The sequence below is a fragment of the Mus caroli genome, chromosome 5, assembly GCF_900094665.2.
Source record: "Mus caroli chromosome 5, CAROLI_EIJ_v1.1, whole genome shotgun sequence".
In the NCBI taxonomy this organism is placed as follows: Eukaryota; Metazoa; Chordata; class Mammalia; order Rodentia; family Muridae; genus Mus; species Mus caroli.
Window position 1 is genome coordinate 108,120,381 of NC_034574.1, and position 14,008 is coordinate 108,134,388.

At 53.5% G+C, this 14,008-nt stretch overlaps 1 protein-coding gene across 2 annotated transcripts in view; it reads right to left on the reverse strand.

Annotated features, from left to right (window-relative positions):
- Positions 1-13,051, reverse strand: part of Cabp1 (calcium binding protein 1) — a 26,871-nt gene extending 13,820 nt beyond the window's left edge. Inside the window, exon 1 of one of the 2 annotated variants that reach the window (XM_021163062.1) lies at positions 12,330-13,051. In XM_021163062.1, coding sequence (XP_021018721.1) covers positions 12,330-12,923 — 594 coding nt within the window. In that variant the 5' untranslated portion in view covers positions 12,924-13,051. Of the gene's footprint in view, positions 1-4,643; positions 4,764-12,329 lie in introns of those variants that run through there. The other variant, XM_021163063.2, reaches the window with a different exon arrangement.
- Between the last annotated feature and the right edge of the window lie 957 nt (positions 13,052-14,008).

The following is a 14,008-nucleotide window of genomic DNA, read 5'->3' on the forward strand; positions in this document are numbered from 1 at the left end:
CCCCAGTGTTCCAACTCAACCCTGGTACCTACATCCTGTCTCCCAGCCTTCTGATAGACTCAGGTCCTGCCCTAGCTGGATACCCTCCTCCCCCTCCCCCACCGGAAGAGCGGTGCAGAGTTGGGGCGACACAGAGAACAAACAGCTTCTGCAAGTCCCCCTAACTGGAGGTCATACACTGGTGTCATTGCTGACCAATATGGCAGGTGAGTGGTGGGAGGGGGAAGGGGGGCAAAATGGACGCAGTGTGCTCTCTCTAAATGGGCCGCACTACTCTCAGTACACACCTGCCAACGGATGCCAAATCTGGTTTAAAAAGCATCAGTGGGTCAGACAAGCCCCACCTGTGCCCAGGCTCCACCTGTTCATGAAGGCCTACTTGGGCAGTCTTCCAGCAGTTTTCCTTTCCTATCGGCCCTCTTTCCCTGGCTCCATGCCCAGGCTGGCCTCCTTGAACTCCAGAGGCTGAGGCAGGGGCCTTGCCATCTGACCAAATATAGCTGTGCTCTCAGGCCCCGGCCAGCCTGAAGATTCCCACAGAGTTATAAAAAGTCAGCCTTGCCCCCACAGACCTTCCCCCCTTAGGACAGTAGCAGTTTTCCAGACACAACATGTGGCCGGCCGGACCCAGGCCTCACAGAATTTCCAGCGCCTCTCCAGGTCCAGCACCGTGCCCTGCAAGGGACAGCCTCTCTTCAGGGTGGGAGCCTGTAGCAGAACTTTCCTAAGGACGGCGGGAGAGCTGGACTCCCAAGAGAGCTGTCTGTCTGAGACACACAGAACTATATACTCAACATCCCAACTAGCTGCCTCTAGCTAAGCACACACACAGGTATAGACAGGGGAAGCCTGTTCTCTTGGAGCCTCCCTCGTCCTGTCCTCTCATGCTTCTCTTCCAAGCCTGAGGGGATGGGGGTGGGGTTTCTGTTGATGGAGACTCGATTCCAACCTCTTCCAACACCCTAGGCCCCTTCCAGACCTAGAGGAAGAACAGCATATGTGTTCCTCAAAGGAGACACAGTGACTCAGACCAAGGCTGGAGGGTCACTTGTAAGAAATCTCCGAACACAAGGGATGGCTGGCCACAGACCAAGGCTCATTCTAGTTTGAAACTCTACTCCACTTACACCTCTGAACCTGTGCTGGAAATGGCAAAGACCAGAGAGCCCTCCCCTCTAAGAAGGGGTCTGTGAGAAAGAAGCCCGGGACTGGATGGAAGACTAGCTCCAGGAAGTAACCTTACTGGAGATGTTTGTGGAAAAGCAGACTTTCTGTTTCTGGCCAAATCTCACACGCGTTGGCTCAGGAGAAGCACAGACCGAGGAGGGGGAGGCGGCAAGGAGCACAGAATCCTCGGAGTGTTTAGTGTGCTGGCTCTGGACCCCATCTTGGGAGAAGCTCTGAATCTGCCACTTGCTCTCTGTGTGACCTTGTACAGCTCCCTTCATCCCCACCCCGTGCCCCAGCATCCTCCCTTACTCTTGGGTGTTAATCATCTGTATCCACAAGGCTCTTGTAAGCCAACGAAGAAAGCTACGGCCTATAGATCGTTTTGCATAGTGTTTCAAACACATTAAGAGCCAAACAAATGAACTTGCCCGTCGTTACGGCAACAATGCAGACAATGATGTTGGTAGAGCAAGTGAAGAGATGTTGGGAGCCAGAAGGCATTTTTACTTCTGGCTCCAGGGGAAGTGGGGGAACATCTGCCAATCAGCAAAGAAACGAGAAGGATGGAGAGGAATTTGCACCCACGAAGAACGAGCCAGTGGCGGCTGGGAATTTCCACTGCATCTCTTGAGTATAACTCTGCCTGGCACCAAGTTGCCCCAGGAGACAGCCGTTCCTCCCCAGCCAGCGAGGATGGCACCTGACAGGCTGGTCCTGCCTGGCTCAGGGCTAGAAGCAGGGTACCTATCACCCTGTCCATTTTCCCAGCTTCTACTTAAGGAGCGGAGCCAGAGACCAGGAATGCCTGGCCTGGAACCAGGAGAGACCAGAATTTTAGAGAATGTAGTGACCTCTGGCTCTCTAACCAAACAAACTGCCCAAGGGCACACAGGTCAAAACTCCCGATCTGCTCAGGCTCAAGGACAACGTGAAGGGAGATAGGAGGGGCGAGCTGCTCTACAGGGTAGGGAGTTGAACTCGACAATCTCGAAGGTCATATTTTGGAATTTATGAATAACATTTCTGACAGTGGGAGAAAGGAAAAGCGTGCGTAGAATGCCAGCCAGCCCCGAGTTTACACAGTGCAGGCTCCAAATCCCAGGCTCCGTTTGCTAGCGACCAGATGACCTCAGAAATCCTTATCTCTGGGCCCAGCTTTCTTTCTCTGCAAACCTAGCCAGGGGAAGTGTTAAGAAGAAAAGAGGGAGTGAGATGGCAGATATGCTGTCAATAATCCAAAAGAAGAAATGATTCCTACGAATTATGATCACTTCCGCCAGGGCACTAAGCACCTCGCCAGCTGTACTGTGGCTTGGTGGTGTAGAGAGGCACAGGGTTCAGCATGCATGAGGATCTGGGTAATAAAGTCTACCTGGGTATGGTGGCTCAAGTCTATACTATATTTCTAATATGCAGCATCTAAGGCAAGAGAATCTCGATTTCCAGGCCAGCCTGGGCTACAAACAGAAACCTCACCACAAAAGCAGCGGTAACGATCACCAATCTCTTTCGATTTTCTACTCCATCCTTTACCTCGGATGATGGTGAGCATCCAACGCGTGTCTGGTACTATATACATCTGGCGCTGTGCACAGCACACCATCATTTTAAGAGTTAAATACTTGGGGCTGGGTGTGGTGATACACCTTTTATCCCAGGACTTTGGAGGCAGAAGCAGGAAATCTATGAGTTTGAGGCCAGTCTGGTCTGCATTGTGAATTCCAGGCCAGTCACGGCTATATGGCAAAACGTTGTCTCAACGCAAAGCAAAACATAACAAAACAACAACACACCAAACCAGCCAGCTGCACTGGCTCATACAAGGAAGCCCAGGCTTCAGAGTAAGCCCTTATTTCTAGTAAGCAGAACAGAACAGACAGACAAGAGCTACATATCAGGCCTGGGCGGTGTGTAGCTCTGAGCTTGATCCCCATTGATCACAATGTACATAGGCATTAGCATTCCCAGCTGATGGGCAAAGGAACTAAGTCTCAGGACGTTAAGTAATTTGTCCAAGATCGAATGGCCAGAAAGAAGAGGCTCAAGCACTCAAGAGAAGAGGGTAGGAGGCAGAGGACAGGGCTTGTTCTTCAATTCATATCCCTCTGCGTTGGCATTTGCCTGGGATCCTCTAATTTAGATCAGCTTCCGCTTTCCCAGATCACCTCTCAGGCAGAAGCCTCCTCTAAGAGAATGGCAGACTCTAAGGCACAATGGAAACGTCAGACCCCCACCCCCACCCCACCCCCCGAGCCGCCCAAGGAACGGCCGAAGATTAAATGGAATTTGATGTCAACGGCTTAGCCACACGAGGAAGGCGACAGGGCTAAAAAGCCCCAAGTGTCCTAAATTGAGAGGTCAGAAGCGGAATGGGGAAGATGGGACTTGAGTGAAGGCTCCATTAGCCAATCCAAGACCTTCGGTGAGTCACCTGACCCTCCAATCCCCGCCCCCTCGATTGGCAATCCCATTTCTTATTTGGCAAATGAAAACACTGGAGGCAAAAATCTTTATCAGTCTACGACCTGACTCCAGCCAGCCTGCAATATACGCAGAGCCCAAGCAGAACACACTCTAAACATAACCCAGACCTTCCTGGAGACGCCCGAGGGAGGGAACACTCGCTTTCTCCAAGGAATTCTTGCAAAAGAAGTCCTAGCGTACAAGCAGTAAATCCACCCTGAAAAGTGACATGGACAATCCTGACCCACATATCTCTCGGGCACCGTGTTTCTCAAAAGAAGCCATCTGGGTTCTAAGGCCATGAGTCCTGACTCCCACGCCTGACTCAAGAGTTATTGTAAATACAATCAAAGGGGGACATTTCCTTGCTTAATACGGTTCCTTCGAAACTTAGATAATTGGTTCTCAACCTGTAGGTCATGACCCCTTTGGCAAACGTCACAAATCATAACAGTAGCAACATGACAGTTAAGGGGAACCAACAAAAATAATGTAATAGTTGGGGGTCACCACAGCACGAGGAACCACATTAAAGGGCTGCCGCATTAGGAAGTTTGAGAACCGCTGACTTAGAGATTATCAGTGAGGAGCCCAGACCGGCTGAGCCCTGGGGTCTGCTCCTGAAGGGTCTCCGATGCTTTAGATGCTAAGGTATATGTACACTGCCATCCTAAGAATCCACACGTTTCATCTTATAGCCCTGAAGCCCCAAAGTCAGATGGTTTCTTGCTTACCTCTTTCATGAATCCCAGATATGACCTTCTGGGACCCCATGACCTCCCACCCCTAACCCCAGGCACCTTTAAGCCCTAACTTTAGCTCAGAGCCCCCCTAGAACATAAGAATCTGCTGATGGAGGGTGTCTTGAAGTCAGAACAGGGACACAGTTTTGGACAGACACCCTGGGAAGCCTAACGAACATCAGATGCCCACCCACTTCATCCCCTCTGGGGTAGGCAACAAGATGTCCGCAACCCCAGTACCAAGACTCGGGGGCTCCCAAAACATACCTTTCTTGAGAGGTTTCTTAGTGGCGACTTGACGCAGTTGCCCATCCTACGCTGACACAGCCCCTTTGGCGGTCTTTGGGTCCATGAAGGAGGCTTCTGGGGGAGGGGGGGGGCAGAAGACCTCAGTCTGGGTCACTGCCAACCCCAGCGACTCTCTCTGCTCCAGTCGCTCTTCCTCCAGGACAGAGCTGAGCCAGAGCGCGCGTGCTCGTCTGCCTGCCTGCCTGCCTGTCTGCTCCTGCTGATTTTTTTTTTTTCCTGGTGGTTTGTTTGTATGTGCGTTTGTGTCTCTAGGTTTAACTTTCTGGTCAGTTTCTTAAGGAGCCAAAGGCAGAAGGAAAAAGTACATAGCACCGGGGGAAAAAAAATCCCCTGGAGAGTAGATCACAGAGGGCACTGGCGCTGGGAAGCCTTTAGGATCATCAACATCAGATTACAGCATTAGAGCTCAGTCCATTCTCTGTCTCTCCCCTTGCCTCAGCCCCTCCCTTCCTATGCTACCAAATATGCAGGGAGATTGCCTTGGGGAGGGGGACCCAAGGTGGCAGCTGCAACTGGGAATTAGGCCAGCAGATCCAGAAGGGGAAAGCTGGCTAGTTTGGGCCCCCAAAGCCAGGGTGCCTCACAGCCTGCGCACATGCACGCATGGTTGAACACACAGGCACATACACACACACACCACACTAACCACACACATGCATGCACACGCAGGACCCCAGGGAGATATAAGCCCCGTCTGGAGAGCACTGAGCCGGGTGAGCATGCCTCATCAGCCACTGGCAATTCCAGCTGACTGAGCAGCAAGGTGGTTCTCAGTTGAGGGCCTGGGAGATCTTGTGACGTCTCTATTACGCTCCATTTTTCACACTTGCCTCATCGCTGACATGGAATGAGGCTCCAGGGCTGGCGGCACAGCTGAAGCCACAGCTGTCATCTGCTTCTTCCTTATGCTCCCTCTGCCGTGGAAAGGCTTCCTGACCCTCGGGAAGCCAAGCGATGGCCTTGATGAGAGGAGAATGAAGGCAGCGCTGGCACAGAGGACGTGGCCAAGGTCTCTCTGGTCCTTCCTATCCTCTTCCCAATCCTGACCTAAAGGTCTTTTTCACTGGCTTTGCTGGAGTGCAGAACAGGGAGGTTTGCCTTTTAAAAATGGTCCTCCGAGTTCCCACAGTCGGAACTTTACAGATGACTCGGTGTTCTTTGTCCCTCCAAATTTTTGCTTTGGCAAGGGAATTCTTCTCATGCCTCAGATGCCCCGGTTTGAGCGCGGCAGTGGTAGGCGGGTACCCAGAGAAGCATTCCTGTTATCCGTGCAGCCAGCTTTTCCCCAGCAGGGGGCGCCAGAGATAGACCAGGAGGTTGACCTACTCCCTGGCCCCTGATGCAATCGCAGACACCAAGCCCAGACTGCTTCCTCTCCCAGGGACTTTTGTCCATTGGGATGTCTGGTCAGGAATTTCATTAGAGAAGATGGCTGGGTTCCTTGCCCAGTGGGTGGCACAGGCTTCCTCCTAGGAGGCTAAAAAGGAGGTCGCTGGCTAGTTCACTATGGCTGTAGTGCTGTGTGTCGCTGTAGATCAGGGAACGGTGTAGCCAAGGCAGTTTCTTGATGCCTTTTTTGGCCCATACTCCTGGAGGAGGGGAAAAGGGAGAAGCCACACCCCGAACACAAAAGGAGGAGCCTGGGTGGGAACAGCTAAAGGGCAGGAAAGAGAGTAAAGATGCCAGAGAGCTGGGGAGGGGCAGACCGCTAACGGAAATGCAAAGCAACTCAGAGGAAGCACTCCGCTGGTCCAGGGTCTGGGTCAATGGCCTCTGATGAATGGGAAAGGATCTGGGGTCTAAGGTTGAGCCCCGGCTCTGCCTGTGATCCCCTTCTATTCCTGAGCTTCAGTTTCCTCCGTTAGAAAATGGGACTTTCCCTGTCTGGCTAATACGGCGCATACAGGAAAGCCTGTGGTACATAATAGGCGCTGATAAGTAATTATTCAAGTGGAAGAAGGAAGTATCGTTTGCCCGGCGTTTATGTGCCGGGTGCTGTGCTTGGCTCTGGAAACAATGAAGAGGAACAACAACAACGGGAGTTTACATCCTTGCAGGTGGGCAAGAGAGAGTGAGGAGTACAATTATTTAACTATAGTCCAGATAAACGCTAAGAAAGAGAAATACAGGCGGGCAGTGGTGGCGCACGCCTTTAATCCCAGCACTTGGGAGGCAGAGGCAGGCAGACTTTTGAGTTCGAGGCCAGCCTGGTCTACAAAGTGGGTTCCAGGACAGCCAGGGCTACACAGAGAAACCCTGTCTTGAAAAAAAAAAAAAAAAAAACCACACACACACACAAAAACAAAACAAAAACAAAAAACAAAGAGAGAGAGAGAGAGAAAGAGAGAGAGAAGAAAGAGAAACACAGAAATGGCTGGACCCTGCTCTGAAATCCCTGGTGCAGTGGGCGGCATAGGGCAGCCAAGTGCAGAGACTGTGGACTCTCTGGGGAGCTCTAACCTGTAGATGGCATTAAGACCCACTGAGAGTGGCTGGGAAAATGCTTCAGTGGTTCTGTGTGCTTGCTGTTTTTGCAGAGGACCCGGGGTAGGTTCCCAGCACCCATGGGGATGCCCACAACCTTTTGTAACTCCAGTTCCAGAGGATCTAATGCACCTCTTCTGAGCTCTGAAGGCATCAGGCACACATGTGGTACACATACCACAGGGGGAAAACACACTCATACACATAAAATAAAAATAAGTCCTTTTAAAAATATGAAAGATGATGTACCAGGGATAGAATGCCGAGTCAGACGAATTGCGATGGATCTGATTCACTTTGGACTTCTGGAGGTTGTCCCTTAGATACTAACAACACCTCCTTTGGGCTTTTATGTGTGGTTAACAAAACAATATCACAAAAGGTCCCACCCAGTGTCTGGCACCAAAAACCTGTCCCATTCCTCTGCCTCGAACTGAAAGGGCCAAACGCAGCATCCACCTATCCAGTTATTCAGCCCTGGTGACTCCTGCCCCCTGCAGGCCAGTCTCAGATATAGCAGGTGCTTGTCGACCTTGGCTTTGTATGCCCCTGTCCTTGGAAACTGGAGACAGAAGACAGCAAAACCAATCAAATGCTTAAAGAAAGCCCATCTTGCGAGTCAGCAAGATTGTGCACTGAGTCAAAGTACTTCCTGCTGAGCCTCACAACCTGATCAGGATTCCTGGGACCCAGATGATACAAGGAGAGAGTCAACTTCTGAAAGCTCTCTTCTGACCCCCCCCCCCCACACACACACGCACACACACACACACGAACCATGCACACACATACACACTTGTGCACATGTACACACACACATATACACATACACATGTACACGTGCATGCACACACTTGCATATACATGCACACCCATATACACACATATACATGCAAACACAACTATGCCTGCCTCTGTCCCCCAAGAGCTTGTGCACCACCACATTTGGCAAACACACATTTTAAATAAATGTACAAATATTCAAGGTCTTATTCTGCTTTGGGATGAGAATGGGGTGGACATTATTGAGTCTTAAGGTCAGCTAGGGACCCAGAAGGACCAGATATGGGGGTTTTAAAGTTTCCTTAAACTAAACTGGGCAGGGGGCGGGAGGTTTGACCTTCCCTTAAAAAAACGCAGCAAGGCTGACGCTTGGAAGTTTCCTCTAAGAAGTGAAGAACACTTTGTGACATACACCCTTCTTATTCTCTGCAAGTCCCTGGGCCTCTGGAGCCCTGCTTTGGATTCTGAATGGAATAATAGGATCACAGGGTGAGAAGGCTGAGCCCATTGCTGGTTATCCCCGCTTAGGAGGGTGGCTGGTCTTAGGTCTCCACCAGATCAACCAACAGCATATGAATGTGGGTGACAACCCAGTGCCGGGACTCTCAGGGAGAGGCCTGGGGTTCACAGCATGTGAGGTACCCTGTGAACACCTCTGATGACTTCCATTCCTGGCCAGCCCAGTGTCACTCAGGTGACAGGTGTTACCATTTATCTACTATGTGACCTCTGGCAGGCACTGCCCTCTCCGGAGCCTGTGTCCTCATTTCAAAAATGGGGTTTGGCGATAAAGCCAACCCTCCAAGGACAGACTCTGGCAATTTTGGATTCCAGACTGAGAGTTTTTGAGTAGCCCTGCCGATCACCGGGGAACAGCCGAAGCCAATCGCAGACATCCAGACATTACAGACGACACTCTCGTCCACTGACTCAGCCTCTCCTAACATCATGATTGATGCGAACCACAGGCTGACCTTCTCCTTCCTCATCCGGGGCCTCAAAGGAAAGGCAACGGAAAAGAGCAGGTAGCACAGGAATGGATATTCACAGTCCTGATCTTCAACTTCACACAGGCTGATGCGGTTGAACCCGCAGGGCCCAAGCCATCATGGCCCTGGCCCATCTCCTCTGTCTGTACCACAGGAACGAGGAGACCCAGGAGTCACTCATGAATACTGTGATGCTTTTGTGTGTTGCGTGGACACTGGGCTGGTCCCTCCACATCAAGAGAGATGTTTCTCTAGGATGGTCCTAGAGCTGGGGGCTTTATCTGCATTAGTCTCTTCTCAAGCTTTAAAACAAAAGCAGGTGTGTTCATACCATAGTCTTCCAAGACCCAAGATCTCATATCGTGCTTATTCAAGGTCGTGTTTCACGCCCCACAGTCTCCCTGGGCATCTGGGTGATATGTCCTTAGCTGGTAGAGCTAGGGACAGGTCGCTGACATTGCACTCTGAGCCCATTCTTTTAAAAGTCTTTCTAGCCCAGCATGGAGGCAGCATCCCTTACCCTGCGTTTACTCAGACTTCGGCACTCTTTTAATGACTATTAATGAAGGCAGTCACAGGAATGCAGGCTGCTCTTTAGCCAGCGCTCACTATGAACCAGGCCCCTGATATCCTTCATCTCATGTGAGCCTCATCACAACCCTGCAAGGCAGCTTTTCCCCACTCTCAATTCTGGAGGAAGAAACCACTGTCACAGAGAGAAAAATGATGCCAAGGTCACAGAGATACAAAGTGACAAAGTTGGAAGCTAGGGATCTGGTACCTTTCCCAGCCACCATCCCACACATCAGCCTTGAAGCCACAGTGTCTCCTCCCTACAGGCAGCAGAGACACTCCCGGTTGTCACTGGGGTGTGTGTGTGGAGGTGAGGTGTCTTACTTTCCATTTCCCCAAGTGTGGAGAGTGGAGAGTCTATCTGGATACCTCTAGTGTGCCCAATCCTGGCTCTCTCTGCTGCTATTACAAGCAGAAGAAGTGCAGCCTTACAGTTAATCAGCATCAGCAACAGCAACAGCAACAGCAACAGCAACAGCAACATAGATGCAGCCCTGGCTTGGTGATACCCAGTGGACCAAGCTCTCTATACCTAGGCCTGCAGAAACCATTTAACTTCCCCAATTCACTATAATTGATCTTCTCTCTCTCTCTCTCTCTAAATAAACAAATAAATAAAAGCCCTGATGAGATAAAAGCAATTCACCTAATTCACCTGAGGTTTAAAAAAAAAAGTTAAAATTTTTGATAAATAAGTTAACGGCGTGAACAAAATACACTTTGCCCTAAGTGGATCCACCTAGAACTTTCTGTTTTCAGGGCCCCATTTTGCCTTCTCTTAGTCTCCACCCTATCTTTAAAGGACAGAATGTTCAATGCAGGAGAGAGATAGCAAGGAGAAACCACTCCCTCCTAGCCAAAGGAGACAGGAGGCTCTGACACAAACCTCTTAGATGGGTTTGTGGTCCTGTCCCCACAAATCCCTTAGAGGAGTCATCACCAGGAAACTCAAACTGAATGTGCTGGGGGGAGGGGGGATGGAAGGGGAGAGAGTCTGCGGCTCTGAGAGGCAAGAGCTTCCAGAGAGAGGTAGTAAATATTTCATGGGACCTTCCAGCTCCTCGTGACTCAAGTGACCCTGTGACATTTCAGAACCCGGGGGCTGGAGAATCGTCTCCACTTAATGGCTGAGACATGGAAGAGGTCGTTGAAAGGCTCTGGGGCTCGGACAAGGGCCTCTGCCAGCAAATGTTGCAAATGTAGGGAGCAATGGCCCTTTTGCCAGATCACTGGCAAACTGACTAATCAGCCTGGTGACTGGGCACTTTCCAAACGGCTGGGTCGAGAGCTCCGAAACAGCCCCAAATCCTAACTCTTCCCACCTAGTGTCCCACCAATGCCGGGGGAAAGTAGGTGTTCAAGGAATGCTTAATAACTGAGTGAATCGCAGCTCCCCACTCACAACACAGCATTTGAATGACAACCCAGTCCAGACCCACAAATCACTCCTAACACGCTTCGGCTCCTTGGAGCACGCAAACCACTGCAGTGAGCATCTCCTTTGGCATGTAGCCAGGCTCTCGCTCTCTCCCTCTCTCTCTCTCTCTCTCTCTCTCTCTCTCTCTCTCTCTCTCTCTCTCTCTCTCTCTCTCTCTCTCTCTCTCTCTCGCAGGGCCCTGCGTCCAAACCTCTACTCCTGAGCACCGCTAACAGGGCTCCCTGCAGGAACAAAGCCGTGTGCCCGCTGGTCCCGTCACAGCATCACAGCGGTCCCGGTGCAACCCGAATCCAAGTGCGGCTGCCTTCATGACAGAGCCCCGCCTGCATTAACCACTGCACAGTAGTATTTTGAAAAGAAGCGAGCAGTTCTGAAGCAAAAACACACGCGGCCTCCTGATCCCCGCACAGCCAGCCGGGAGCTTGAGGTGGTTATCTTTGCAATAGATCCTACCAAAGAAACACTTAGACCCCTGCGTCTGAAACCATGCCAGCCTTTTGATTGAGCCTCTGCAGAACTGACTCGCTGAGTTTGATTCAATTACAGTCTCCCAACTAGAGGAAATCTTGGCTTTGCTCAAAAGTTCACGGGTTCCTGTCTCCCCTGCGACACAATCCCACACTGTAGCCTTGAGCTGTTTGTAAATGCCCCGCTGACTGGAATCCTTGCGGGCAAAGGCGTGCGAGGAACAAAAATGAGTCACCGGTGACCTCTTAGTGGCCTTCCTAACCCTAAAAGGCACACCAATCCAGGCTTGGATTTTCTGGGTCTTATCCCACAATTGCCTAAGTGCCATTCAGATAGCATCCCTGGAATACCATCTTCCTTGAAGACACTCTCAAGTTCTAGATGGAGCCGTAGCTCTGGACAGACCCTTCATGCCTGTTCAGATATCTCTTCTCCTCCCCATTTTTCCAATCCCCTAACTTTCCCAGACCTTTGAGGACACTCTAAGTCACGGCTAGTATAAGTCATCCGCAAGCAACTCGCTGTACTCCCAGGCCCTCCCCCTTTGCCGCTCAGACTCCAAGCCCTTCGCTCCTCTGGGTCGCCAGAGGCTAGAGAGAGGAGAGGGTTGGCGCCACCTGCTCCAAGCGCTGCTCACGACCCCGGAAAATCTCCCGGAGGATTGCGGAGGTCGCTCCTGCAGGTGCGAGGCAGGCTCGGCTGAGCGGCGCCCAGGAAGAGGCCCGGAGTGTGGACAGCGCACAGGGTGCTGAATCAGACACGGGGGTGGCGGAGCGCCAGGGCCGCGGGAGGACAGGATGAGCCGAGGTGCGCCCCGACTGGGCAGAGCGAGCAGAGCCGGGGACGCGCCGCCGCCGTAGGGTCCCGAGCGCCGGTGCCCGGAGCGCGGGCGAGGGGCGCGGCCCTTACCTGGCCGAAGGCGGAGCTGAGCATGGGGCGCAGCCGGTGGAGGAACGGGTCCGCCTCGGGGGTGCCAGCAGGAGCCGGGTCCCCGCGACCCCGCGATCGCAGGGAACCCCGTAGACCGAGCGCTGGCGCCAGCCCCCGTTCCTCCCCATCGCGCCCGCGGGCCGGTGGTAGCGTCTCCCGGGGCCTGCAGTGCGCCTGGGGCAGCCCACGCCGGCTCCCGCGCGCGCCCTCGTCCCGCGGTACGGGCCGGCACAAGGGCCTCCGCGAGCTGGGGTCCCCGCACGGTGGAGGCGAGCCGGGGCAGGGACCGGGCAGCCGGCGGCCACGCAGCCCGGGGTCCCGCGCAGAGCTGTGGCGGGGAGCCCGGCTGCCCCCGCTCGCCGCCGCCGCCTTGAGCAGCGACGTCTTGGACTCGCTCTTGGCGATGTGCGAGCTCATCGCGGCGGGGCCCGCGCTCGCATGGCCCGGCGGGGGTGGTGCGGGGCCCCCGGAGGGCAGAGAGCGGGGCGCCCGGCGGGAGCCGAGCCCGAGGACGCGCTGCAGGCGGGCGCCGTCCCCTGGCCGCTTAAATGCGGCCCCGTCGCCGCCGCCCATGTGACAGCGCAGCCTCTGCGCCCGGAGCCTCGAGCTCCCGGCGGCCGGCGCTGCAGATCTGGGGGGGCAGCTAGCTGTCCCCCGAGAGCCCACCCCCGGCTCTCCCGCGGCCCAGGTGCCGCCGCGCCCCGCCCCTCGCCCCGCCCCGCGCTCGGGGAGTCCCGCTTCCGGGCGCCTCTGGTGGCCAAGGGGGCGCTGCGGCACTGAATGTGAGCACGAGGGAAGGGGCTGGCTAACCTCCCCCAAGGAGACTGGCGGAGCCCCTTATCATCACGCCCTGAGGATCCCTCCATGCCCGGGATCGGCCGGTCGCCCACCCCCACCCCCAAAGTCAAGCAAGGGTGCACTTTCCAGAGAGAACAACTTTGGCAATAGGACCAAAGGGGTGCAGGACGCTAGAGACTCAGCCAGGATGCAGGCACTCTGTGACACCATCCAGACAAACGCAGGAGCCTGATGACCTGGAAGGATAAAGCTAGGAGTGTATTCATGCCTCGTCCATCCACCTTCCATAGAGTACACCAGACTAGGATTGCCCCGAGCAAGTCAGCCACGGAATTTACAGTTGACACAACAGAAGAGGAGCCAGGTGGCATCTGGCTGCAGCTACCTGTCCCGGAAGTGCCTGGTGGTGGTCAAGTTCCAGGTAGGACACGTTGGCTATGCTTCTTTCTCCATCGAACCACCTCCTGCCCTTCTAGCTGTAGAGAGAGGACTCCTGCCCTTGGTAAGCATCCAGGAAGTCACACTGGGCTGGTTTCAATCTCAAATCCCAGCTCTGCAGCTTGCCATCTGGGAAGCTTGGGCAAGTGTCATCAGCCTCCCTGAGCCGCTTTCCCCTCTTCTGTGAAATGCAAATGATTCTTCCCAAACTGATTTGGTGGCGACACAAGATTTCGTGGTGCACAAGAAAGACTCGAGCGGGAGGAAGCTGGTACAGGGCACACACTCGGTTAGCAGCTTCTCTCCAGTCTGCACCTCCTGAGGCCCCCTTGTACCAAGGTACTTAGTAGTAGGGAAGTTAAGATTTGGAGGCGAGGGCCTCCCTGTTCTCTGCCCATCCTCCGTCCCTTACAACCTGCTCA